This window comes from Dryobates pubescens, chromosome 6 (assembly GCF_014839835.1).
Source record: "Dryobates pubescens isolate bDryPub1 chromosome 6, bDryPub1.pri, whole genome shotgun sequence".
NCBI lineage: Eukaryota > Metazoa > Chordata > Aves > Piciformes > Picidae > Dryobates > Dryobates pubescens.
This window is the reverse complement of record NC_071617.1, coordinates 23,755,495-23,782,783: the sequence shown is the minus strand read 5'-3', so window position 1 is coordinate 23,782,783 and position 27,289 is coordinate 23,755,495. Positions and strand designations below refer to the sequence as shown.

General features: G+C 40.2%; 1 protein-coding gene across 1 annotated transcript in view; it reads left to right on the top strand.

Annotated features, from left to right (window-relative positions):
* The window catches only part of UTRN (utrophin), a 387,861-nt gene that overhangs the window by 63,795 nt on the left and 296,777 nt on the right, over positions 1-27,289 (top strand). Inside the window, exons 3-10 of the mRNA XM_054162750.1 lie at positions 395-456; positions 14,226-14,318; positions 15,704-15,781; positions 19,240-19,332; positions 20,140-20,312; positions 24,290-24,405; positions 25,482-25,645; positions 26,199-26,402. Coding sequence (XP_054018725.1) covers positions 395-456; positions 14,226-14,318; positions 15,704-15,781; positions 19,240-19,332; positions 20,140-20,312; positions 24,290-24,405; positions 25,482-25,645; positions 26,199-26,402 — 983 coding nt within the window. The remainder of the gene's footprint in view (positions 1-394; positions 457-14,225; positions 14,319-15,703; positions 15,782-19,239; positions 19,333-20,139; positions 20,313-24,289; positions 24,406-25,481; positions 25,646-26,198; positions 26,403-27,289) is intronic.

The following is a 27,289-nucleotide window of genomic DNA, read 5'->3' as shown; positions in this document are numbered from 1 at the left end:
AGTTGCTTTGCCATCTGCATCAGAAGGTTGAATAAGGACCTCAGCATATTTTGGCGTCATGCATACAAGCAAAAAGGTGTTGATGAAATCTTTTGAATAAAAGCCCGTGGTTTCATAGACTGCTTTTCAACAGAAGGGAAGCCTATTATCCTGCACAAGAGGTGATGTGAGGCTGAGTATAGCGTAAAAGAGCTGCTGTGCTTGCTAGTACGTTTAAAGCATGTGTGTGACTCTGCACACAGTCTTGTAGAGGTTCACACAGCTTTACAGATAGATTTGGCAAAAAATTCTCCTGCTGAGTTAGGGCAGCGTTTAATATGCCCTGTTTTGAGCAGTCTAGGATGAGCAAGAACACAATTTCACTCGCTGTTTTCTTCTTGTTTTCTTTTTTCAGATGAACACAATGACGTACAGAAAAAGACCTTTACAAAATGGATAAATGCTCGCTTTGCCAAGGTAATGTTGGGTTGAAACTACAACTTTGCTGGTTTTGAGCAATATTGGTTTAATATTATCGGTGGATGAGGAACTGGCTACCTGGTCACACTCAGAGTTGTTACCGATCGCTTGATATCCAGGTGGTAAACCAGTGGAGTTCCTCAGGGAACTGAATCCAGTCCTGGATCCAGTGCTGTTTCCACCTTTGTCAGCAACATGGACAGTAACATTGAGTGCACCTTCAGCAAGTTTGCTGATGACACCAAGCTGTGTGGTGCAGTGGACTCACTTGAAGCAAGGGATGCCATCAAGAGTGATCTTGACAGGCTTGAGAAGTGGGCCAGTGACAGTTGTGTGAGGTTAAAACAAGCCAAAGTGAAAAGTCCTGCATCTGGGTTTGGCCAGCCTGAGGCACAAATCCAGACTTGGTGTAGAGTGGTTTGAGAGTAGCCCTGAAGAAAAAGACTTATGGGGTGTTGATTTATGAGAAACTCAATGTGAGCTTACAGTGCCCTCATGCAGCTCAGAAGGCAAACTGTATCCTAGGTTGCATCTAGAAGAGTATGGGCAGCAGGTCAAGAGAGGTGATCTTCCCCTTTACTCTGCTCCTGTGAGATACCATCTTGCTTACTGCTTCCAGTTCTGGTGTCCCTGTCATGAGAAGGACATAGGACTACTGGAGAGAGTCCCAAGGAGGGCCACCAGGATGATCAAAGGGCTGGAGCACCTGTGCTCCAGGAGGATAGGCTGAGGCAACTGGGCTTGTTCAGCCTGTAGAAGAGAAGTCTCCAGGGGTACTTTGTAACTGCCTTCCAATACATGAAGGGAGCTTGCAAGAAGGCTAGAGAGGGACTTTTCATAAAGATATCTAGTGACAGGGCTGCAGAGAATGGTTTTAAGTTGAGCGATAGTAGGTTTAGACTGGATCTTAGGAAGATGAACTTCAGCATGAGGGGGATAAGACTCTGGAATTGGTTTCTCAGAATGGTTGTGGATGCCCCCCTCCTTGAGGTGCTTAAGGCTGGATTGGATGAGGTCTTGGGCAACCAAATACGTTTAAGAGGCATCCCTGCCAGTGGAGTAGATGATCTCTGAGGTTCCTTCCAACCTAAACCATTCTATGAAATATGCTTTACTTTTAGTCTTGTAGAATACTCTTAGCAAAATGTGTCAAAATGTGTAATGAAAACAGGTAAAACACCATATTTGTTCTTTTTCCCCCTATAACATTTGATACTGCATGTCTTATTTAAGAAAAATTCAAAGATGCCATTTGTGAATATATTAAAATACAATTATTTGCATGAAGGGGTTTGTTTGGGTTTTGGTCTTTCTTGCTTTGTACAGTTTATGCAGTTTTCTGCATGTATTACAGTAGGTGTTGAACTTTGTGTGTTCACTCTCAGTGGTGCTGGGTTGGCTTTGCTTACTCACAATGCTCTGCAAGCTTCCAGTTGAAGCCACCTCGTGTTGCTACTTGAGTCTTGACTGTGGCATTTTGTAGAATTACTTGCTCATTTTGGATCTTCCTTGGCTCTCATGCAGTGCATTTCTTGTTTTAATTCTCCACTGACTTGAGACTTACTGAGGATCTTGTTTTGGGATGAGAAAGGAAGTGGTGGTTGATTTGGGATGCTATTTAAAGCCTGCTTTTTATGCTTTTCTGCTAATAGTAAAACTAGACCCAGGAATATGGTGGCTGTGGGAAATTTCTTTGTAGTTTGAACATGTGAGGAACGTGGGCCATCGTCAGAGAACACTCATGTTTTTTGTAGCCAGTATAGTCCAACAAGTGGGATAACTACTAGTTTGCACCCTGTTAATGAAAAGGGGAGTGCATGTGAAATCCTTAAATTAGAAATGTAGGAAGAAGGGGTTGTGTGTGTGTTGGGTTTCTTTTTAAATAAAGCAATGACAGTGCTATAGCAATGAATGGTTGCCTCTGGAGTGCTACCATTCCAAAGTCCTTGGTCAGCAACCTAAGAAATTTTTACCTTCCTTCCTTCCTTCCCTGTGCAGCAGGACAGTGGGCAATGAAGGACTTACAGGCTTGGCTGAGTCTCTTTGGCCTATGATTATTTTGGTGGAGAGCTGGTATCTTGCACCCAATGCATTCTTGGCTAGTTTTGTCTTTAGGGGAGAATTATGTATGCCTAACTGGTTGTTTTACACTCTGCTTCTGACTGCTGCCAAGAGGAAAGACAGTCCTGTGGGAGGAGGGTTAGGCAGGGCAGGATCATGTAAGGAGTGAAATGTGGTGAGAAAGGAAGGTCTGTTTGTAAAGATTTGCCTTGGCATAAAGACGGCATGAACACAGCAGTGACAGTGATACTGAGGATGTGCCTTGTTTGTCCATGTCATGGATATGGTATTACATATGTAAAAATGATTTAAGCTTTTGTACTTGTACACCCATGGATATAAAGTGTCTCTTTGTTTTATACTCTTGTCTTCAGACAGACCCTGCTTAGCTCCTGGATTTCCCTGCTGCAGGAAATGGTTAGATACTTAGTGGATTTGAAGTAATTCTGTAATTTTATGGCCCATTAAACCACCTGAAGCTGTGAAAGCCATATTAATTATTAGATTTGTATGAAAGGATGTACCCCCATCTACTGTGCATCCAATTCAAACTTGAGCATGGCTACTTTGCCATGACAAGGTACAGATTTATGAAGACTGGCATGTTCAAATTGCTGGTGAAGTTTTAATATTTCCCAAATAATTTGGGTTGTTTAAAATTCCTTTTCTGTGAACTAGACTGATTCAGCTGCTTAGCAGGGTAGACAGATCTTTGGAGGCTAGGTAAATGTAATCTGATTTATACAGCAGAAAGCAAAACGGTAACTGAGGAATTCTGTATGGAATTGCAAAGTTCCCTTCAAGAATTTTACTTATCCTTCCACATTAATTATATTGTAGTTGCCCATCATGTAAGCAGAGAAGTAAAAAGCAGCTGAGCCTCTTATAAACTAGTTTGCCATACAAAAATCCTAAAATTACAATTACATAATGTACTCAAAATCAGTGAACTTCCTCCTAACCTCCAGCCTAAACCTCTCCTGCCTTTCCTTAGTCTCATCAGAGAATAGGTAGATGAGTGAAACAGTGAGTATCTAGGGTATGCTGTGAGGTATCCATATCTGTTCCAGGCACCTGTTCAGTGAATTACACATTCTTGCTCTTGTCCACAGTCCAGTAACTTGTTTATGCTCTTCATCTGAACTGTGCTAGAACAAAATGCGTCTTACGTGTACATATCTTTTGAAAGGAGGGCACATGCACATTTAAAATTCTTAAGGTCAATAAGGGTGCTCAGGCAAGCCTGAGTGCTCACTGTAGAGCTCTTTAGTTTAGCAGTGATACGTCTATGATGGTTTGTATACTAAGGATATTCTGTGAAAATTATAGAGAATAAAAACTCTGAGAGGATTTCAGCATATGCCCACCAATTAAGGCACCTCTATATATGGATAGCTAAAGTATGATCTTTAAAACCTATGCAATTGGTTTATTTTAATCCTTTTCCCTATAGTTTTGTCCCTTTCTCTCCTTTTTCATTAATACTTAACAGTTTGCAAGTATCAATGTATGCATTTTCAGAACACCTATCTGCAATGCAAGAGTACTACTTTCTGTATTTGCAACCACTGCAAATAAAGGCAAATATCTTAAGTAGGTACTCATTTTGAGTGTCCAGCCTGAGATTTTCGATTGTCCAGAGGATTTAACATGTCTGTAATAGCTTCATGTAAAGAAGAGCTTCTCTTGAGTTTTATGACAAAGCTCAGAGAGTTCATCTCTCCTAAAAACTCAAGCAAACCATCAAAAACTGAAGTAATGATCTTAAATAGAGTAGATTTAAGCTAGATATAAGAAAGAAATTTTTTTTTTACAAAGAGAGTGGTGAAACTCTGGAACAGGTTGCTCAGAGAGGTGGTAGATGCCCCATTCCTCAAAATGTTCAAGGCCATGTTGGACTGGGCTCTGAGCAACCTGCTCTAGTTAAAGATGTCCCTGACCATGGTGGGAGGTTGAACTAGATGAACTTTAAAGGTTCCTTCCAACCCAAATTGTTTTTCATAATTATATAAAATAACTATTGGGGTTTCAGATGGAGCTTGATCAGTAGAGAGAAGGGACTTGAAGGTGTGCTCCTGTGTCAGCAGGGACTGAGCTCAATGACATAAGGAAGTTTCTTAAACTGGCACACAGGTAGTGATTACCTGTAAAACTGTGCTTTATATTATTCTGATTAGTCACAGGGGAACTCTTGGCTAAAAGTTGAATTCAGGTCCACAGGATACCTTACTGCTCCATTAACCATATATTATTTGTGACACACATGAACAAAGGATTTTGCAATATATCCTAGTTTTGTTGTTTTCCAAGCTTTTATATAGCTTCAATCTGTATCTATTTGCATGACTTACCAGTAGGCCTGGAACTTCAAAATCTCTTATACAGACCTGTGATGCTTCAGCTGTGCAGTGTAGAGGCTGGATACTCCTGCCTGCAACTCTAGAAGGTTTCTAGAAAACTTGATAGGATGTTGAAGGATTCAAGAGTCTTGTGTCCCACTTCAGACCTGGCAAGTACACTTTGGGTTTTTAATCTGCAGTGTTTTCTTTACTTTTCCTTAATTGTACTTGCTGACCCTGTTTCCTCATCACCCCCCTCCCCCCTGCCTTGCTATTACACCCTCCAATTTCAGAAAGTTGTGTTCCCCTTTTCCAAGGTGGCACATTTCCAAGTTTGCTTTCAGATTGGTTACTCTCCTCTTCTGCTATTCTTGAACTTGACTGTAGGACCTAGAGTCAGTGCAAGAAACATGATGCCCTAACTCTTAATTTAAACCCATGGAGTCAGATCTGTCATGGCCTGTCAGGGCTTAGTGATGTTATTCTAAAGGGAGCTCACAGATCCAGCATGGGCAAACCAAGGCTTTTCCCCAAAGAGAATAGTGTTTTAATTACCTCCCCACAGGGCTGGCAAAAACGCTTTATTGCTAGGAAGGTTGTGCTCTGCAAAAAGAACATAAACTCGTTGTGGTGTTTAGTAAAAAATTACCCTGAATTTCCTCATCCCTCCAGTCCTAAGTCTTGCATACAGATGGCTGTTAAGTGGAGCCAGCTGGGGGCATTGTTACAAGGTGTCATGAAATGAATTCAGAGCCCTTGCATGCCTGCAAGCGGTGCCTCCCTTCCGTTTTTGTCATGTACACCTAGTTCTTCCCAATTCAAATTCTTTATTTCATTCTTCTTACGTACAAAAGACTTTTACAGTCGTATTTCTGCATTTGCATCATTCTTGTTGCATGTATTTCCATGATCCTCATCCTCCAGGTCCTGATGCCCTGATATCTACACTGATCATCCTCAGCAGCAGCAGCACTGGCAGAACCTGGAGCTAGGAGCTGACAGTGTGGGTAAAACCAGGCCTCCCATGTTTTCGCAGCATCTCCTGCTCTTTGGTTTTCTGAAATGAGGAGGCTTGATGAGCAAAGAGACTGAGGAGACTGAGGTGCAGCTTGGGAGTGGACTGCATCTGTCAGGGCTGAGCTACATGTTAGCCTGTGGGAAAGCAAATGCTCAGTGCTGGGTCTCCTGTGTGTTTCCTCTCTTGGGCTCTGACAAGTCCCCTCCCTTGGAAGGGCACCAAATAAAGTAAAGATGAGAGAAGACAGGGCAGGAGGCAAAGTGGTGAGCTGCACTTGGAGCGCTCTGTGGTGTGATGGCTTTTTATGCATTTTAAAATTAAACCAGTCCTTCCCTCATTATGCCAGGCATTAGTAGTTTTGCTAACTGCAAACTCTTACCCAAATTTTTGGGTGGTGTGCTAGAACTTTTCCACTAGTTTTACTCTGTAATTTTCTCCTTTTCTCTGAGGTTTATTTTACCATAATAGTAAATGTCAGACCTTGTACCTCTTAGGACATCTTGCTGTTTCACTGCTGATGCTTTGCAAATGTGATAAATCTTTCTAAAGCATACCTTACATTCAGTATAATTAATTTCATATGACCCTGGATACCTGAGGCCAAAGACATTTCAGATGGGACTTTTGGGAAAGAAGAATTATGAACTTCAATGTATTAGTCTTGCAAGAAGAAAGATCAAAAAAGAGTGACTAATCCATTGTGTCTGTCTAAGGAGGTATCACCTAAGATAATCTGTAGTTGTTTTTGTAGTTCATTTTTTGTGGCACGAGCGAGGAAATAATTGAATGCTGGTAAAATGTTCTCAAGTTTAATTTATCATGCTGTTTTCCACTGCTAAATTAAACTGTAAAATGTAACTTCACTCAAAGATAGCCAAAGCTCATAAAATAACTTGGCCCTAACCTGAGGAACACCCTGAGTGGAAAAGAATTAATGTTTGTATGAACTGGTCTTAAATGATGAAATTTTCAGTCTTTTCCCTACCTGGATTACTTATTCTCTCCTTCTCAGAAGAGATCAAAAGAACATGAATTAACCAAGGTGCAGGAAACTAAATATTTTCTTTTACAATAGCTTATGTGATATGTCTGATTTATAGCATAAAATCAATAATACATAGCAGTTCACGATCTCCCCCAGATTTGGCCACAATGTAAGAATTGACAGCTGCTGCTGTTTTCTGACTTAAGAATAGGATGTGAGCAGTGTCTCCCTTGCTGGAGATGACCAATCTGAACAATAAACTAAAAACAAATAATAAAATGTACAAAATCCTCCCAACAAACCTGGAAAAGGTAACACTCCATTCTTACAGGAGTAGTAGTTGGCAGTAATGGGAGGTATGGTCCCAACTGCCCCTGCTGGTAATGACGCATAATTGAGCTTAATTGCCAGCTGAGGTTAGTACTGTTACATTAAACAAATTATAACACAAGCTTATGTAAATACATTAATAGATGCACTGGGGAGAAGACCCGTAGAGAGTTGCTGATGCCTTGTGTGTATTCTGCTGCTTTGCTACGTCTAATATTTGCTTTTACGTTTTTCCTTTCTGTTGTGTTGTTAGTCAAGTATGTCAGGTATTCTGTGGATTGAGCTATCTTTGGCTTTTCAGCTTTGCTGCTCCTTAAACTTATATCTGTCATCTAGTAGAATCAGACTTTCCAGCATATCTTGGTTGTGAGTCTTACTTTTCCCCCCTGTTAGCCTGGAGTTTTAAATAGCTATGTATTTGTTTGTAGTTATTTTATTTTTAAACACTAGTAGTGATATTTACTTCAGTCTGCAAGTATTTTTCATCCTGTGGTTGTGACTTTTAATTTGGTTTTTTACTTATCAGCATTGAGTAGAGCATACTCAAATAAAATGCATCTGTCACAGTACAGGTAGTGTTTATGTATTCTGTCCTGTTCCTGCTGCATGTCAATGGGAAGGAGAATGGAAAAAAGTATCATGTTTTAATAAAAATACTTCTGTAAACAATGATTATGGTCTTAAACTGGAAATTGGCAAGATTATTTGTTGACATAGTTGTTTACTTTTTTCAGTGACCTTTTTGCTTTCTGAATTGTTTCCCACATTGAGTTCCCATGTACTGGCTTCATGATGGAGCAGCACTTGACATGCTTTTTGCTCTGTGTTTGTCATGACAAAGTGTCATTCTTGCTCCTTGTGTTGTTTGTAATTGAGTTTAGATTAAGTAGATGGTTACCATGAGTTCCCTAGGAATGTACTCAAACATTATGAATTGCTCAAGTGCCCAACCTGTTAAATATTTCCCCATTCCCAAGAAAAAGGCAAAGGAGATTTTGCAGCTGTACTGGCCTGTTTACTGAGCATCTTATTAGACGGTAAAAATAGTAACCTGTTGGTTAGAAAAGAAATTTAAGAAAGCAGCTCTGACCTCTGTATAAGTGACACTGGAAGATAAGAAAAATCTGATGGAAAATCAAGATGTACTGCTTCCTATGTCCTTTTTGGGGGGGTTGGGTGTTTTTAGGTGGCATACGATCTAAGTGGCAGCTTAGCTTTTCCCAGCACTGCTCTGAGCAGCCAGAAACTTGTCTGCAGCATTCCCTTGGTGGCTGGTGAAGGTCATAGGAATGCTTTTACAATACGTGTTACTTCCCCGGTGACAGCCAGCGTGCTTTACTGTGAAACTGAGAGGACCTTTCATCCTGCTTTTTATGTCGTCACTAGGAGGTCTGAATCATTATTACTGAGGTGGATGTGAAATAGAGGTGGCTTATCTCTTTCTCTCAAATATCTTTGGCATTCATGTATTGGAAAAGCTAGATCTAATAATGTAACTTCAATAATTACTCATTTAATGAACATGTACATTCTCTGCTGCTGGTAACTATGATGACATAAGAGAAAATGGCATGTTTCTTGATAAACATGTAGCTATTCAAACTGCTTTAATGTTTAATTGTACATGTCATGTCGTGTTCAAGAACAACATGCAAAGAGCATAAATAGCTGTGTAAAATGATACTAGATTGTGTTTAAAAAATGAGACTGACCTACTAAGAATTTGTGATTCCCCATAATTCTGTGTAACTTGGCTCAGTTTAAAACAGTTCCCCATTAGTAATGAAGGGATAGTTAGTGTTCTACTGTAAAATAATATCAAGGAAAATTGCTGCCCTGTATGTGGTTTCAGTAGAACTAGCTAAATATTGGTGGCTGGTCTTTATACTGTCAGTAGTATTGGATGACTTAAAAAATCTGGTCTGGATTTTGTTTATATTTTCCTCTATTTGCTGGGAACGCTTTCTGGCAAAGAATGATTTCTGCACAGTCATATTGACTGGCCTGGATGACCCTTCTTCACAAGTAATCCTAGATGCACACAAGGAAGTGTGAGTCACCCTCTTAAACCTGATCCAGGTAGAAGGGCTGAAAGACAGCCAACAGGGATGTAAGGGTGGCTGCTGCTGCAAGATCACTGTGCATGGGCTTTCCTTCCAAATGCTGCTGGTATCTTGCTGGACGATACAAAGGTCATGCCCACAGTGGTTGATCCTGCCACATACAGCTAGCAGCTGGTCTCTAGCTCAAGGATCATTTGAAAACTGCTGCTGTTCTGAGAGAGATGAATTGTCAGGAAAGGCTGTTTCTGCTGTTGCTAACTAGCAGAAGTTCTTTATTTCTTCCTTTCCCTGGTCATGTTGGCACAAAGGCTGACACCAAAACGCTTGTGGGAATAAATGTAATGTTCTGGATTAGATCTGGTTCTGATCCGTGTGCATAAGTCCTGTGGTGGATAGCAAATGCAAAGTTTGCAGGAGCACAAGCAGACTAAGCCCATCTTACGTACTCTCTAGCTTTCATTTCTCTACTTTCCTTTATCTTGCTCGCTTTCCTTTCCCTTTCCTCTTCTCTCTTCCTCTCTCTTTTATACTAGTCCCTGTTGAAGTGTGTCAGCTCCTTTCCAGTTGCCAGTTGCAGCACTGAGGAACCGACATCGTCTCTTTAAGACTTAATTATGTGCTTTCATCTGTTTTAGCAAGCCCTTGTCTCTACTACAGCAAATCTGTGTGCAGCTCTGCTGGCAGAGCCTTCCTGGGCAGGCTGAGGGCAAAAAGGTTTCTGCCTGTGGTGGTTGGGGTGTGGTGTGTTGGTTGTTTGGGGGTTTTTTTTGTTGCCTGCCCCTCTTCCCCTCTCCCCCGTCACAGCAAGCGTCAGTGAAGCTGAGAAAAACTACCTTCTGTTAGCTTATAAAAGTGTTCAGTGAGTGGGATGTGAATATTTTACACCTTGAACTGGCACAGTTCTGGTATGTGGTGTGTCCCTGCCTGTCCTTTATACTATCTTTATAGTATAAACCAGGCCCTGTTTTGTCCTTGAGAAAGAACCCATTATCTGCCTTGCACTTGTACAGTGCTTAGCACAATGTAGGGTACTCCCTAAGTATTTACCAACATAACTGTGACTAGCCAATTGCCCTTGTTGAAGGGCTCAATATGGTTTGTCATTGTTATAAGGCAAATATATATATTTTTTTTAATCCATTATGCTCAGTGATAAACTTTTCCTCACAGAGTGCTGGCAGAGGCAGAACTGCTTTGTACTTATGTGGTCTTTGAATGTGTACAAAGTGAGTAAAATATTATCTGCTCCAAAAAGGAAAAATTAAGATTGTGCTTGGCATACTGTGTACTAGGCAAGACTCTACAGAGCTTGAGGTACCGCTTTCTATATACTGCAGATGTGTTGTGTGTGTAGATCTGTAGACTTTTTTCAGAAGGCTAGATTGCTTTCTGGATGTTGGGACTGGGCAGTATGGGTGTGGCAGGGATGGTTTGGGGTGCAGTCTGCTGAGCCCTATGCCTTACACTGTAGGGTGTGAGTGGGACATCTGCCCTTCCCCAGAGCCCTGGCTCTTGCTGCAGTACACCAGCCTGTCTCAGCACAGAGCTGGTCCCAGGGCTGCCTGCTTCACCCTGGTGTGACTCAGAGCAGTGCTGTCTCCATGCACCTGTCAGGTGCCCTGTGGTGGAAGGTGGGGTGATGGGTCAGAGCCAGAGCTCAGAGTGTTCCTGGCCACACTGGAACTTGGTTTGGGTCAGGCTTCTTAACTAGAAGTACAGTTCCAGCCTTAGTGGTCATGTATTGTGGTTTCCAGATTGCCTCTGTACTGGCACAGCAGCCTCCCACAGTAGGCTCAGTGATGCAAAGAGATGGGGTTCTGCAACTGTTTTCACATAAGGTAATGGTGGTGTTTGTCCAAGTTTTCCTTGTCTTCTCTTGGGAAATGTCTGTGTGGGACCATCCCTTGGGCTGCCATTTTATAAAATTGTTTTCCAGGCCCTTCCTAAGCTTAATAAACTTTACAAGTCATAAAGTTGTCAGAATTTGGGATGTGCAACTGTTTTGTTTGGAAAAGGAAAGTAAAAGACTTTCTGAAGTACAACAGGTTGTTACCTAGGAAAACTGAGCAGCATCCAGTTGCACTGTGGACAGAGCAGTGACATTCCTGATTGCAGATTGTGTGGCTTGAGTATCAAATCCTACATGGAAATATATATCTAGGTGTGAGGAAAAGGCATGGCGGGAGGAGGCAGTGTGTGCAGAGGAGGGTGCAGCGCATGCACAATCTCTGCTCCTGTTGTAACAGCAGTGCTGTGGGGCTGGCTCTGTGCCCTGATGGGACAGCTGGGGCTGCCTGGGTGGCTGCTGCCACCAGGTAGGTGCCTGCATGTCCCTCAAGTGGGCGTGGGAAGCTGGAGGAGCAGGCTTCTAGCCAGCCTAATAGATGTGCTGCAATGGAGTAAGTCATGGGCTTGGCAGGATGGATGCTGCAGCCTTTTCTTAGCCAACTTCAGTTATCTGGCAGTTGGAGAAGTGGTTCCTGTGAAATGACTTCCTTCCCATAGACAGCATTCTGCTAGACTTCACTACAGGCAGAGGCTTTGCTATGTCGCTGTTTTGAGGATACTGGATATTTTAATAAACCAGAGAGGAATATCTTAGATTGCAGAAATAACCTAGGACTCTTCTGCTGACTCTCTAAACTGACAGTAAGATGTGGTGCTCTGGTGGCCAGTGAAAGAGAAGCAAAACATTCTCCTGAGAAAGTGAACCTGAATTATTTTCCACGATCACAGCAGGACACATTGCATGTAGCTGGAACTTACCATGACCTGTCAAATGACTGAAAGCAGGAAGTCATTCTACTTGTTTTCACTTACATGAAGTGAGGGGATGGGAAAAGAAGATAGGAGGCTGTATGCTCTTGACACTTTTGTTTTACTGTATTAAACGAGGCACCTTTCTGCTTTCTCAGCAGATCCAAATCTTTCTTTGTTGTTGTGTTTTTTTCTTCTAAACCACGGGCAACAAATCTATTGAGAATATATAGATATAGCATTCATAGCATTAGTTTTATCTGTTTGTGTTACCTATGTATGCATTGTTTCTGTAAGGGCATTGACACTGTCTCCTGCAGCACCCTTGTCACTACAGGAAAAGTACAAGTTTGATGAATGCACTGTTAGATGGGTAGGGAATTGGCTGGATGGCTGCATCCAAAAAGTTGCAGGCAACTGCTCAATGTCCAAATGAAGACTAGTGGTCTCCCTCAGGGGTATGTATTGTCACCTACAGTGTTCAGTATCTTCATCAATTATATGCAGTGGTCTTGAGTGTGCCCTCAGCGAGTTTGCAGATGACACCATACTGGGCAGTGCAGCTCATTTGCAAGAGGCAAAGGATGCCATCCAGAAAGACCTTGACAGGCTTGAGGAGTGGTCCCATGCAAATCCTGTGAAGTTCAGCAAGTCCTGGATTGTCTCCTCCTGTTATGCACCATAAAATGTGCAAGATGCTTTCCTGCATCTGCTCTTGGGTATTCCTGTTGTTCTGTTCCAGCATGGTTTTAAAATTTGGTTAAGTTGCTATGCAGCAGCAAAGCATCTGAATCACCTGTGAAGAGCATGACTTCTGAAAGTAATTGGAGAATAAATTTGTCAGAAAAATTAACTGCAAAACTGATTTAGTATCAGACACTGGAGCTAGCATCTGTGCTTTAAGAAGTGACCTTACTTACACGACTGTTGCTGCTGTTAGTTTAACTGGTTGATACTGGTGAGTTACAATTAGGTAGGTTTCTGTACAGGAGATAATGGCTCTGCAGCTGTTGAACTCTGGTTTCTTGTGAATAGTTTCAGTAATATCAAATCTAATTAAAGTGGATTTTAAAGAAAAAATCATGAATGTTGGGGGAAAACCAGATATTTACCAGAGAATAAAGTTCAGTGGGCATTTCAGCTCTCTTATTTGTTACCCAGCATTTGGCCATTACTAACAGCTATCAGGGCAGGAGGAGGTAAGTGAAGGCAGAGGAAATCTATGTCAGCTAATTCATGCCATGTAAGATGGGCCTTTGACAGCTTTCTGTCTGAGGAACCACATTATAAAGCCAAGGTGATAGCAAAAGACAGTATTAGAGTTTTATGTGCATTTTAGAAAACATTCTTCTTCTTAAATCAGCATTTCAGAGGGACACTGAAAGCAGTACCTTAATTGATCCCCTGGCAGCCAGCAGATGAGTATTACAAAGCAAATACACTTATGTAGCTGCTGGCTGGCTGTGCCTTCTCCTGCTGCCCTGTAACACTTTCCCATATTTATGGTTCAGGAAGAAATAAGAGTAAAAGGGATGTGAAGAAGTTGTAACATCTTCTACTGTTCCATCATGCACCACCATTTTTGTAAAGGGTTCCTCTGCTCACAAAGGAAATGAATATTGGAACTCTATAATTTAGAGCAGCTCTTAGTTTCACATTTTGCTTCTTTTTCCAGGCTAGGGAAAATGATTAATTTGTTTCAATGTGTATTACACTTTTTTATCTACAAATCAGCATAGAGGAGTGGCAGCTTCTTATGCAGGGCTCAGTTCCAAGCTCTGTTGGCTTTTTTGTTTGTTTGCTTTTTAAATGTGAGAGAATGTGTTCCAATGGCTTTCTGAAAAGCCCCAGTTTATTCCTCTTATAGGTGCACCCAGACAAAGCGTTTTATCTCAAATGACTCCTCGAACTTGCCAATTTTTGTTCTTTGCTCTCTTTTCGTGTTAACATATCTACCATAATGTGAGCTAGGATATACTTATTTGGTTTCTTGGTGCTATACTGCTGGTACACAGAGGTGCAGAGATGGGAAGGAAAGAAACCAAATGCTGAAGAAGGGAAAGATGCCTTCCTGACCACCGTCAACTTCCTTAGCTTCTATTTGTTAGTTTAGTACAAATAAGAGATAAAAAGGAAAAAAAGTCTCTTTTTCAGGGAGATTTTACTTAAACACTGTTTTATTATTACACTTTCTTTTTTTTTTTTTTTTCCAGAGTGGGAAGCCCCCAGTTAAGGACATGTTCACAGATCTGAAAGATGGAAGAAAGCTTTTGGATCTTTTGGAAGGTCTGACAGGGAAACCTCTGGTAAGGGGAATGTGTATGAGTCATGTTTCCATTTATTAGAAACAACTCAATCAAAAAATCCCAAACACACAAAACCCAAACTGTGACATGTGATTTCTGGTTTTAATTTATTTTAAATCCTATTTTGCTTATAATATGAACTTGCTCTCTACAGTTCCAGTGAAATTCCCATGAACTCCACTCATGATATATAGGGTCAAGCCAGTGGTGTTACTCTTGTGGCATCTATCATTCATAGAGATGTTTTAAAGGTCTGCTTCTGGATGATCTGGAAGAGCAGCATTTAGCTGGATGCCTGTGGACTTCTGCAAATAAGCTTATGAAAGATACTTTAAAAAACAAAGATAAAATGATAACAGCTAGTTAACAATACAAAATTCTAATTCTCCATTGAAAAATCCTTTTTGATATACTACTAGGAGAGGGCTGACAACTGAAGCCTTGTTTGTGAAAGTGTGTGTTAGCTGAAAACCCCACTAACATCAATGCTTCTTCAGAAAGATGCATTGAGGTGTGGTGAAACCTGTGCCCTTCCTCGGGATTAAATTCTTAATTTCAGTGTTTATAATAATCTCAAACTTGTTTATTGACCTTATGGGAAACCTTCAGCTGTTTGTAATTTCTGCTTACAAGTTTGCCTTGTTATTCAGACAGATGAATTTAATTAGTGCTTCTAATGAGCTGCACTCCAGTTTGAAGTGTATTAAAGACAATGTAAGCTTTTTGGTTTCTGATTTTGTCGATTACTCTGTTCCAAGTTCATAAAAAGAGCTCCATGCTCTTGCAGTATGATTGTATTCTGCTACACCACAGGAGTTAAAAGCAAATGGTGCCGCAGGTATTGTCAAGAATTGCCACAGGATGTTTGTCCCTGTGTCTGGTCAGTTCCCCCTGCCACCACTCTCCCATGTCATCCTGTCCCATCTGTGCTCTCATCTCCCACCCCCTGATATTAAAAGGTGGGAAAAGTCAGCCTTTCAGCTCCAGAAAAACAAATTGTTGCTTGTTCCCCTCTTGGGAGCAAAACAATTTCATCTGCTCTGGCAAACGTTCAAAGCCCTCAGATTTTCCCCAGGAACTCCCTCTTTGCTGTTGTGTTGCCAGCTTTTATTTCTGCAGCTGCTGTGAAAAGAATTCTGGACTTACTGAGGATGAACTGAAACACATTTTGAATCTAAGGCTGTCCTGTGCCTTGAATCAAGGAATATGGCTCTGACCATTTTCATTTGGTCTTTATTTTGAAATTGTTGTAGATGAGCTTGTTCAGTTTTTATTTCTATTAAAAAAAATATAAACATATGGAGGAAATGAAGACATTTCTGTTATTTGCTTGATCTGTCAAGTTAATTCTGATATGTACACGTTGTATCTTTTTGTTTTGTCAGCCTAAAGAACGAGGGTCCACACGAGTACATGCCTTAAATAATGTCAACCGAGTGCTGCAAGTCTTGCATCAGAACAATGTGAGCATGTTTTTCCCACAACTTTTTGATAGATTCTTTAAGTTATTCCTGTGTGTAAAGTAGTTAAAAATGCAGAGAATAAAGATTTTGGGTATTAAAAATGAGCAGTCAATGAGATGGGTAAATTGTTCTCAGTTTTCCTTATCTGATGTAGAATTTCACTGCCTGGCAATATTGTAAAATCTTAAAATATTAACTTAGTAATGGTAAGCACTAAAATGTTTTGTTGAAGTTTTCAGCTTCAAAAGCAAAGTTGGTTTAAAACTGCTACACATCACTCAAGAACCTGTCAGGACAAAAAGATAACTTCCAGTGAAGACATAACTTGTGCAAAACTTTGTAAGCGAGCGATGGGTTTTGTATCTCAATGTTTTGCATGTCCTGTTCTCATAATCAAGAAGGATGTTTCCATTGACATCTGTAAGCTCCCTATCAGATCTTTGCTGACCATTCCTAATTTGGAGCTTTGGTTAACTCATCAGAAGGACAAACAAGCCAACCCCAGTTTTCTTTAAGAAAAAAAAATAGACTAATTACTGTTTGTTTGATTTTATGTTTTTACTGTCTGGAACCCAGTAGTGTTGTAGTAAAGTGATTTTATCTTCCCCTCTGAGGAACAATTTGTGATAAGCATACTCTCTACAGCTAGAATTTCTATTTGTGACTGTGAGAATGCTAAAAAAAACCTCACTAAGAACATTTTGGCAGTAAAATACATCTAACCAAAAAGACACTGACATATTTATGTAAACTGCTGAATGAAAAGCAACGTGAACATGCTGTATAAAACCACAATTCCCCTCTCTGTGTTGGTGGGCAAATATCATATTTCTAGGAAAATTACCCAGTTAGTGTGGTGTGTTTTTTTTTCCCTTTTTTCCCTTCCCTTCCTCCTTCCTCCCCCCCCCCCCCCCTTTTTTTTTTTTTCCTTTTCTTTCTTTTTCTTCTTTGTGGTACTGTAAATACTCCTTCCCCCTCCGCCCCTCCCCCCCAAGGATAAGTAATGACTTTTTCAAACTTGTTTTTTAATTTTTAAGATAATAAATTAAATAATATTGAATTACAATAATTAATTAGTTCTTCCTTAGGCTGGCAGTATCTGGATTTCTGGAACTAAACAGGTGGTATTGGTTAGCTGAAGGTTGTTAAGGTCATGTACATGATTTATACCTACTGTTAGGAAGAGTGTGTATGTATGTGTTAAGATGAAGGGAAAAGGCATCCACTGAGAAGTAGTTGTGTCCTGCTGCATGGGAGTTTATGGGCTAAACAATATTCAAAACTTGCGAAATAGTTTATAAAAACTATAAAACATATGTTGCAAGCACCAGACAAGCCAAAAGTGCAGATGCTCAAGTGATCTGTAAACATCATCCATCTGATGAGCCGTATGATTCCACGTAGTGAATGTCAACTTCAAGTAGACCAAGTTTTAAAAGATAATTAAAAAATATCCCCTAGAAATCATTCCCCATATAGCCAACATCAATCTGTTGTCAATAGTACTGGCTGTCTGCTGTCAGATTTCTTTTATGATTCTCTTTTTGTCTTAGAAGTCCACTCACCAGCCTAGTGGGCTGCTGGCTGCGCTGTGCAAAGCATTGGTTTAATTCAGAATCACAAAAGTGGGCATGTGGAGTGTGTGTGTATCTATCTATCTATATGTATGTATTTATTTATGATATAGATAAGAGGAATGCATTATTCATAATTATTTTTAAAATGTGAGGTGTTTTTCTGTTGCTCATTTTTAGGAATGTTTCTCTTCTATTACAGGTGAACAAAAAAAATGCTCTTGCATTGTAATTGTTTTATTATTGTGCTCTTGATCTTTAGTCTTGCCTTCTGCTCCTTGTGTTCTAGAGAGCTTTCTTTCTACAGAGTTACTTAGTGGGCCTCACTGGTGATTCTTTTGGCTTGTATTTGCCCGTTCAATTTAAAGTACATGCCTGGTCTTTGCAGAGTACTGCAGTAAGATTCTGTTTCAGCTGCTGTGAAAACTGAAAGAGGACAATGCACAAATCCACAAGCTTCCTTAGTTTTTTGAAGTATAACTTGTGGTTGTGTGTTAAACCTTACGACATAGCTTTGATTTGATTCTCCTAACCAGGAGACCTGTGGGGCACTGAAAATTGCCAAGATGATATCTGAAAGCAGTGAAATTAGAAGTACATTTGTTAAAACTGACTGTGATTCCATGATACGAGGAAACATAATAATGGAATACCATTATATTCTTATATATATTAGCAATATCCTCTGAAATAAAGGGAAACTTTCTTTGGTCTTGCCTATTCTGTCGTTCTAGGCTACATCCACTGAAAGCCAGAGCAGGAGCCTGGCTTCTATGTTTGTCCGTATTGTTTAAGGCTTCTATGTTGTCCATATTGTTTAACTGCTAGTCAGCTTCTTGGTGCAGGTTTTGTCTAGGACTAGTTCCAATCCCAAGAAATGCCCAGATACAGTTTAATGGGGTTAGTGTAAGCTGGGAGCTGTTTCTGGTAGTCATGATGCATATCACTACTTTGTTTTGGAGCAGGAGTGAGAGGGAGAAAAAGCTTCACCATGGAAGTGAAATGCACTGTGCCATTTGCCCCTGGGGCTTGGAGGATGCTCCTTGCTCAAGTTGTTCACAAGAATGAAGCTATCTGCCCTGTGTGGGAGTGTGTTGTGGTATCTGCTGCATGTGTACATATGCACAGGGAGGTGTCTGCCTCATCTGCCATTGGCTAGGCAGCTGTTCCTAGTTTAATTACCATAGTGGTGACCAAGGCAGTGTGGTTCACTCCAAAAGATGGTTCAGAACACTGAATGGAGACTCAATGCACCAAATCAGTTCAGGCTCTGAAGTAGCACCAGTGAGTAATGTGCTCTAAGCTTTGCTTCTGAGGGCTGAATACTTGATGCAGGAGTAGGTAGCCTCTCCTGCCCTCTTGTTTGCTAAAATAATCTCCTTGTTTCTGTGATTCTGTCTCTTTAATGATCTCAATTAGAGTGTCACCAAGTCTATGTACATTGTCCTATACATATTGGAAACTTGAAAATGTTATTTTCCTTTGAATTTTTCATCTTCTTGTACAAACTTGTCCCAAAGGACAAACCTGCAGAGTTTTTATGATTCTGTAGTATCTCAGAGTGTGTCTAGAAGCAAAATTGCTTAACTTATTTTTGTATGAAATACTTCATGTTTGCATTTGTTTTGGTCAGTTCTGATGCTGGTATTGCATTTGTATATTAGAGGAGAGGATAATACTCTTCCAGTGGAGTATCTTCAGTACTGTCTTTTCTCATGTTTAAGCAGTTGCCATGACAAAATGGGATAGTGCAGTGTCATCTTTTTTCCTCTCCAACTACTCTGTTTTGGAGCACTTGATAGTATGTGGCTGGGCAGCCAGGAAAATGGGGTGGGGTTGCAACTTGAAACTGTGTGTGATACAGAATTGATTTTACTTCTCCAGGTGGAGCTGGTGAATATTGGAGGAACTGACATTGTTGATGGAAACCCCAAGCTGACGTTGGGGCTGCTGTGGAGCATTATCTTGCACTGGCAGGTGAGAGACTGCCACAAGATCTCTTCATTTCCAGGAATCATGTGCATCAGTTTGCTGGGATTCTCAACAAACCTTCCCAGGGCTTTGGTGGTGGAAAATATCGCTTCTATTTTGGGCTGGTAAATAAAGGCAGGCCAATATTTGGTTTCTAATTTCTGTCTATTGGCTGCCTCCTGTGATATGTGTATTCATGTGTGCTCAGTTGTACTCAGCCTCTGAGTTCAGTTCCTGATGGTATTAATTGCAGAGAGGATTTCCAAGTGGCTTTTTGCCGAGGTAGCTGTGTTAGGCTTGCATCTTATATACTGCTTTGGAGATTTGTTTCTCAGTCTCATAGATTGGATTGCTCTTGGTTTATCCAGGTAAGGATCTTAAATTCACTGGGAGGGACTTCTGCAGATGCTTATGCATGGTACCCAAACAGCAAACTACTTTTGTTGGCTAAGAAAATATCCTGTTGCAGAAACCCTCTGAAACCTGTGATTTTGGGATTAGCTTACTGGTGGAACTGCAGCACGAGGCACTGAGAAATATGATAACTCTTGCAGCACTGAGAAGAGGAAGAGGATATTAATCTTGCATTACAGCGTCATTATTATATGAATCATTACTGGCTCTGTTAATCAGTAGATTGCAGAGATACCCTAAAGACTCCTGCTCCCAAATTTCATGTGCAGAGTTAGTTTGATTTGCAGCTTTTAATTGGAAATACCCTTTCATGATTTGTCAAATAGTTTTGCTTGAAGATTCTGTAAGTAGGAAAAGTATAGAACGTGTCTCTAAGGTGTAGTTGCTGCTGTCTTACAGGTGAAAGATGTCATGAAAAACATCATGTCAGATTTGCAGCAGACTAACAGTGAGAAGATCCTGCTGAGTTGGGTTCGGCAGTCCACGAGACCTTATAGTCAGGTCAATGTTCTGAACTTCACCACAAGCTGGGCGGATGGACTCGCCTTTAATGCTGTTATCCACAGACACAAGTAAGTAGGAAACACCTTCTCTTTAGACGAACTGAAGTAAGCAGCATTTTCCCCACGTCTTCATGCTTAATTGTTTGACAATTTCTAGCCTGCTTTGGTGATTCATTGGTTGTTGGTTTTTTTTTTTTTTTAATTTTTAAAAATTACTATTTCCTTGTTTGTAGTATTGTTATGGTAACAATAACAGTGGAGGGATATTGCCAGATGCTTGCTAAGGATGGAGGAAAGGCAGCAATGTAACTGTGACCGTTTGAGGCTGTGCCTTTAAGAAAGGGACAGTGCTGGGACACTCTGAATATTTTGTAAACATCTCTTGGCTTCTGCACATGCATGCACACTAATTGAAGTGGATTCACACCCCACTTAGTGTGCACTATACAGAGAGTATGCAGAACATGTCTCTGCAGAGGGGGTTGACCACTCCTTCCTGTGTACTTCCTTCCTCCTGCCCTCTTTCTGCAAAGGGAATAATTTCTTCATCTGGAGCCTGCTAGGTCATTTGAGTAGGAAGACACAGCAGCTTCAAAATAAAGGAATAAGAAAGTCAGACTCTGTAGCTTTTGTTGGCTTTTGAAAATATCTTGCTTCAAAGACAATGTACACAGGAGAACTACTGAGTGTGAAAATCAAAGGGTAATAGAATACTTCAGGTAGAGTATTTGTTAGTTTGTTCGTGGTGCTTTATAAGGAATGGCATTAAAGTGTCCTTGCGCAGGTCTTTCAGGTTTATGAGTTTTGGAGAAATCTTTGATGGTCTAAATCATCACTTTTCTACTTGAAAATAAAGATGTTTTCTGAGGTCTGTTTCTGGACAATCATTTCTATTTCACTATAGCTTAAATTAAGTCAGCTCATTGCTTTGCAAGGGCCAACTGTTCTTAACCATAAATACTGTTTTAATGTGTGACCATTTTAGGCTGTGCCTTTAAGAAAGGAACAGTGCTGGAACACTCTGGCTGAATGTTTTGGTGTAGAATGAAAACATTCAGACATTCTAAACGAATTTCATTGGTAGATTGGTAGAATGCAACTTTAAGTTTTAGTTCAGTTGGAATCTTTCGCAGTTCCACTCTGTTCTGCCTTTCCAGCCTGTCTGCTTCTGAGCAACTAGCTGGAGTTGACCTTGAATACCAGATAAGAACTAATCCTTGCATGCACTTGGAGCCTAACAGAATTTATTCCTTAATAGTTGCCTTCTCTCTCTCTCTAATCCTTTTTGGGAAAAAAGGGAGGTAGGGGGAGAGAGGGGGTACACGGGGTGGGGGGAACCCTCCTCTGTCCAGAGGAGGGAGTTTTGTTCTGTATTACTTTCTTTGCTGTGTATTTCTGTATATATTGTAAATACTGTATCTTGTGTATATATCAACCTGCATTTCATCTTGCTTGTAAATATAGCATATCCTTTGCTTCTCTGACTGAGCTAGCTGTGGTTTCTTTCTTTGTGGGGGAGGGAGAGCTGGGCCTTCTCTCACCACCACATAATGTAGTAATGGTATGGTGATTTTTATAATTTAACCAGACCTCCCGGCCGCCAGGTTTCTGACCCTGCAAATGTTGTACAAACATCCAGAATATTTGTACCCAGCAGATGCACAGTGCTCACATAAGTGTATGTTAACTTTGAGCCTGTTGTTCTCTGCTCTGAAGTACCCATTTTGGCCTGTGCTGACTGAAATAACAGCCTCTGTCACAGGCTTGGTGGTAGACCAGAGCTGATTTGTGTTCATCCTGCATGGATGTGTGAGGTAGACCTGCATCACACTGAGGGCTCCTGAAAGTTTGGAAGGACTGCTCTGGAAAGGCAGAGCAGTGGTAGCGAAAGTCTCTCTGAACTTTCTATATTACCAGGTCCCTGGATGATGTGAGATGTACTAGTACATAGTGGTGTTATGGCCTGTAGTGGTATTGCTCTGCTGATGAATGTGTGAAGCTTTGTGATAAAGTTAATTGCAGCTTGCGATGTAACTGAGACCTAGGTGACGTGAAAGAAGCAAAGGGGGCAGAGGTAGCTAAATTTGCCTCGGGCTGTTTGTTGGTCCTTACATGTTGTGACTGTGCTTGGTCTTTGTGGGATTTGAAGTCTGTGAGCTCTGCCCTTTTGAGAGCACTATTAAGCAGCAAAAGCACTTGATGAAAGCTGAGTAACTGCCTTTCTCTGGCTTCCTAAAATTTTTCATTTACCTGGCTCTGCTGATGTCTGAGCCTTTTATTCCCTCTTCCTGGGGCTCTGGCAGCTGCTACTGTCAGAATTTAGTTTTTCTGTCCCTGGGCACCTATCCTGTAGCCATTTCCCTATGCTTCTGAGAACTTTTGAGCTGAGTTTAAATTTAGGTCAGCCTTAAAAAGCAGTTATAAAAAGCAAGGAGTTTGGGGCAGGTTGCAGAAGTGTTAAGACAAAAAAGCTGTTTTAACTTACCCAGACAGTAGTGCTTTCCTGCCTGAGGGTTATTTTCAATATTGCTTTTTAAATTTAGCTTAAGATGACACACTACAGATCTCTTCAGCATCCTGGTTGTTTTTCTTTCTGTGCCTTTATCAACAATTTTTAGTAGTGCTACCTCTTGGCTATATTATCTAATACCTTTGTAACACTTGGAGTACATAATAAAATTATATCAGGTAATAGAACATTGAACATTTTGCTGTGCTGGTATGCTTTGTTTCCTAATATTATCCCAGTTCCTCTTTGAATTGAGTTATACCCTTTGGCACAATTTTCTTTCTCATGCATAAATACCTAGATTGAATTTTATTAAAACATGTCATTGTGGCCGTGTGCAAGTTGTGCATATACAACAGACCTATGAAATGTGCTTTTCAAGTAAGAATTTCTGCTAAAGCATTTTGTAGGAATCTGTTTGGTTATCCTTGTTGTTTCTTGCATGGAGACACAGTGTTCTGCTAGCTTCTCTTAGGATCTTTGCGTACCCTGCCTTCCTCTGGCTTTCTGCTTCTCAGGCCATGATGACTTACGCCTTTCTGATTCAGAAAGTATCATGACTCCACAGCTGTTAAAAGGAAAGTCTCATGACAATTTATAACAGAATTAAGTATTAAAAGAATGAAAGTCCATCTCTTCCTCCATCCTCTATAAAACACAGAACCAATAGCAGTCTTTCAATGAGAATCCACTATTACAGAAGAATGAAAAGCACTTTTATGGCTCTCTAGCCTTGCAGCTGTGCTGCTGCAGTACTAGGCTGCTGGTGCACTGTCCAGTGTGGGTACCACTAGGAGAGAGCGGTGTTTCCTTTCCTCTTGAGACCTGCTGGTATGTTTTGGGTACTCAGCTGGACTGGAAAGTTGGTTTGGTTAACCAAATGAGAGATGAAGACTGCAGGCACTGTAAATGGATCAGCTCCTTGTTCTGATTTGCATCATGACTCTCATGAACACTTCGAATGGGATTACTTTGGGATGCTTTTTCTGTGTGGGAGTGGTTGTTTTCTTAAAGTTCTCTGAAGTGGGGAAAATGACCCCGGGCCAGGTTGAGTGAGTAGGGCTGGGGACTGCTGCTGCTTCTGGCTCTGATCATGTGGAAGTGGTCACTGAGCCACGGCAGAAGTTTGGAATTACACACTCTGGGAACAGAGTGACTCTTGATTACCCAGCAGAGCCTGATATAGAAAGCAGGTAATAACATTAATGTTATGAAAGAAACAGTTCAAGGAAGCTGGTTCTGGATGCATTTTAAACACAGAGTTTATTTTCTTCTTAGTAGTATTTAATCTCCTATTGAAGTCAATGGATAAATATGTAGAGAATATGTAGAATCGAAAGTGGATGTTGCTGTGGACATGCAGTCAACGGAATTGATTTGTGACTGTCAGATTCTCACTAATAAAACACATATTTGCATTTATGTATATGCACTTGTTTATATTTTGTATGTGTAAGGTAGCTATCTTCATATCCGTAACTTCATATTTTTATTCAGGTGAAGATTACTTCTTTTCCTGTTTTGTCTTTATCTTTAGACCTGAGCTGTTCAGCTGGGATAAAGTTCTAAAGATGTCCCCAGTTGAGAGACTGGAACATGCTTTCAGCACAGCCAAGAACCACTTGGGAATTGAGAAACTTTTGGATCCCGAAGGTGGGATATATATATTTTTATTTTTTATTTTTACTTGACTAGAAGCTTTTTTTGAGCTTTCATAAAAGAAATATCTTCTGTTGACATTTACTATGCATAATAATTCCAGCAGTTTTGTGTGATGGTATTTTGTTTCAAATCCTTAAACTTAGGTTAAAAGAATGTAGTTTGTAGGATAAGGGTATGTCTGTACATGCATATGCTTCAACTTTTGAATGTTGCTCAGATGGATGTACCATTCAGAGACAGTATACTGAAATTGGTATCATGACTTTGTTCTATTTTAGGTAGGAATTCTGTGGCAGAGGTCTGTGCTTTTCAGATGATGTAGAGCATTATGTAGAACGGGTTAGCTTAAGAGCTCATCATCTTTTGTTCTTTACTATACACTGAGTAGCATTAGCTGTAAGTGCTGATTAGGAATGCTTTCCAGGAAACTTTTATGGCTCCTTTTTAAAATCCTGAGCTGTTGCTCTACTTTGAAGTGAACCTCCAAAGATTTAGTCTGCTTTCAAACTTTATAGATTCAAGCACCACCTTCTTTTTCAAAAACCCAAATAAACCAAAATAGAACCCCAAAACACAAATTAACTGAAGGAACAACACTCATAAACTGAGACATAAGGGAACCTGAGTTAATGAAATGCTCTTCCATATAAAAAGTGAGAAAATGAGCTGACCAATACTGTGAGTGGGGATAGAGCCTAAGTGGAAATGTTTATTTGGAATACGTCCCTGAACTGCATTTCTGCTTGGGAGATGCTCCAGAATAATTTCCGCTAAACAGTTTTTATCTCCTAGTAACTTCAGATTTGGGCTCTTACTTACAAATGTCATCATACCTTTTAATGTGAATTCTCTGCTGAATGTAGAAAAAAATAACGTGTTTTTTTTTTCCTTAACTTCATGCTGCTTTCAACTTACGTTGAACCTAGCCTCTTAAATTAAAGTCTACTAAAGACTAATTAACAGGAGAGCCTGTCATTTACACTATTTGTAAACTCTCAACTGCATTCTGTATTTAGAAAAGCAGCTTCCTCATTTGTTTTCCCCCATATTTTGTATTTTCAATGCAGATGTTGCTGTACAGCTTCCAGACAAAAAGTCTATTATTATGTATTTAACGTCTTTGTTTGAGGTCCTTCCTAAGCAAGTCACTATGGAAGATATCCGGGAAGTGGAGACCCTTCCAAGGAGATACAAGCAGGAATGTGAGGATGGAGATTTCAGTATGCAGCAGGTGTGTTTGTCATCAATGTCTGCTTTTCTTGAGCTGTAATTTTAGCTGATCTTCAAGCTCGTCTGTTACCTCTGAAACATGCTTTCCATCTTGTGCAACACATTGGAATACAGGGAAAATCACAGTGTCTTTTTTTGGACTGTCTTTAATTTAATCTTCCTTTTTCTTCTCTACTGATTCAAGTATGAAATGTTGTGTTTTGAAGTAGAAAGTTCCATGTTAACGCTTCTTTCTCATTTGTCTTATCAAGCTGGAGGTGGGGGGCACAAATTCTGGAAGTTTTCCACAGGACTTGTTTTGTTAGTGATGAGTTTTTGTTGGGTGTAAGATTCATTGTTAAAAAGGCAAGATTAAAGTTGTCTTTTCTATTTGGGTTCTTTATTTCCAAATGAAAGTTCCTTACTAATGACTGTGGTCCTTCTCATTAACATGTATGGAATTTTTATATGAAGGATTAAAAGGGATCTTTGTTGTTCTGTTTTTGTATCATTTGGGAAGGCATCTTCTGTGCAATTCTAAGGCATCACTTTTCTCTTTTCTCTTGGCTGCCTAGGCTGTAGCACTTGAAGAGGAACAGGGCAGTTCAAGAGCAGAGACTCCCAGTACAGTGACAGAGGTGGATATGGACTTGGATAGCTACCAAGTTGCCCTGGAAGAAGTTCTTACGTGGTTGCTGTCAGCTGAAGATACATTTCGGGAACAGGAGGAAATATCTGGTGATGTTGAGGAAGTCAAAGAGCAATTTTCCACCCATGAAGTAAGCTTTGCTTGAAAATTAATTTGTTGGGTTTGTGTGTGTGCTGCAAAACTTAAATTTCCTAATCCTTTTCTAAATCCTGCAATTCCATTTGTTTAGTCTTGCTTATTTCTGAACTAAAAGCACCTCTAACTGAATGTGATGAAGATTTGTTTGTCTTGTTTTCCTTTTGCTGAACTAATAGCTTCTTGAAGGTGAGGCTACATACTTTTAGGAGAACTTATGGGAACATGCTTTTGAAACTTTTTTGGGGTGTGGTGTTTTGTGTGTGTGGTTTTTTTGGTTTTGTTTTTGTTTTGTTTTAAAATCAGTTTTCAGTGTCTGGCTCGCTGGTGGCTATAATACAAAGAAAGTCTGGTCCAGGCTGATTTGGGCTTATCTGATGCCAACTACTAAACACCCTGTTCATCTGTGTGTCACCTGCTGTGAGGACAATGATGAAATTAATAATCATGTCAATTCTCCCTGTCATGATTAGCATAGTTTATTTCAGAAACACATTGTTGTTGTTTCCAAATTACTTTGTTTTGGTTCTGTTCTAAGCCTGACCAAATGTTCTAATGTCAGTGTATACAAGTGGATTTTAAATCAATATAAAGATATTTTTTTTTCTTTTCCACCGTGCTTGCTATAGTTTTAAAGCCAGGAACCGTAGGAAGAGGTGTTCTGATATTGTAGCAAATATGTGATTTTTTTGTTATTAATTCATAGGGTTCTGTGTGCTTTCGTACAGCACATTTCAGGTCCTGGTTTATGCTTTGTTGACCATGGTTTCTGTTTTATTTTCTTGGTACATCTTCTTACAAAGAGTTGTTTCTCTGAGGTGGTCAGCTTTTTTTCTGCAATTAGCTCTATTTTACTGGCTTCAGAATTTTTGTAGCTCATGG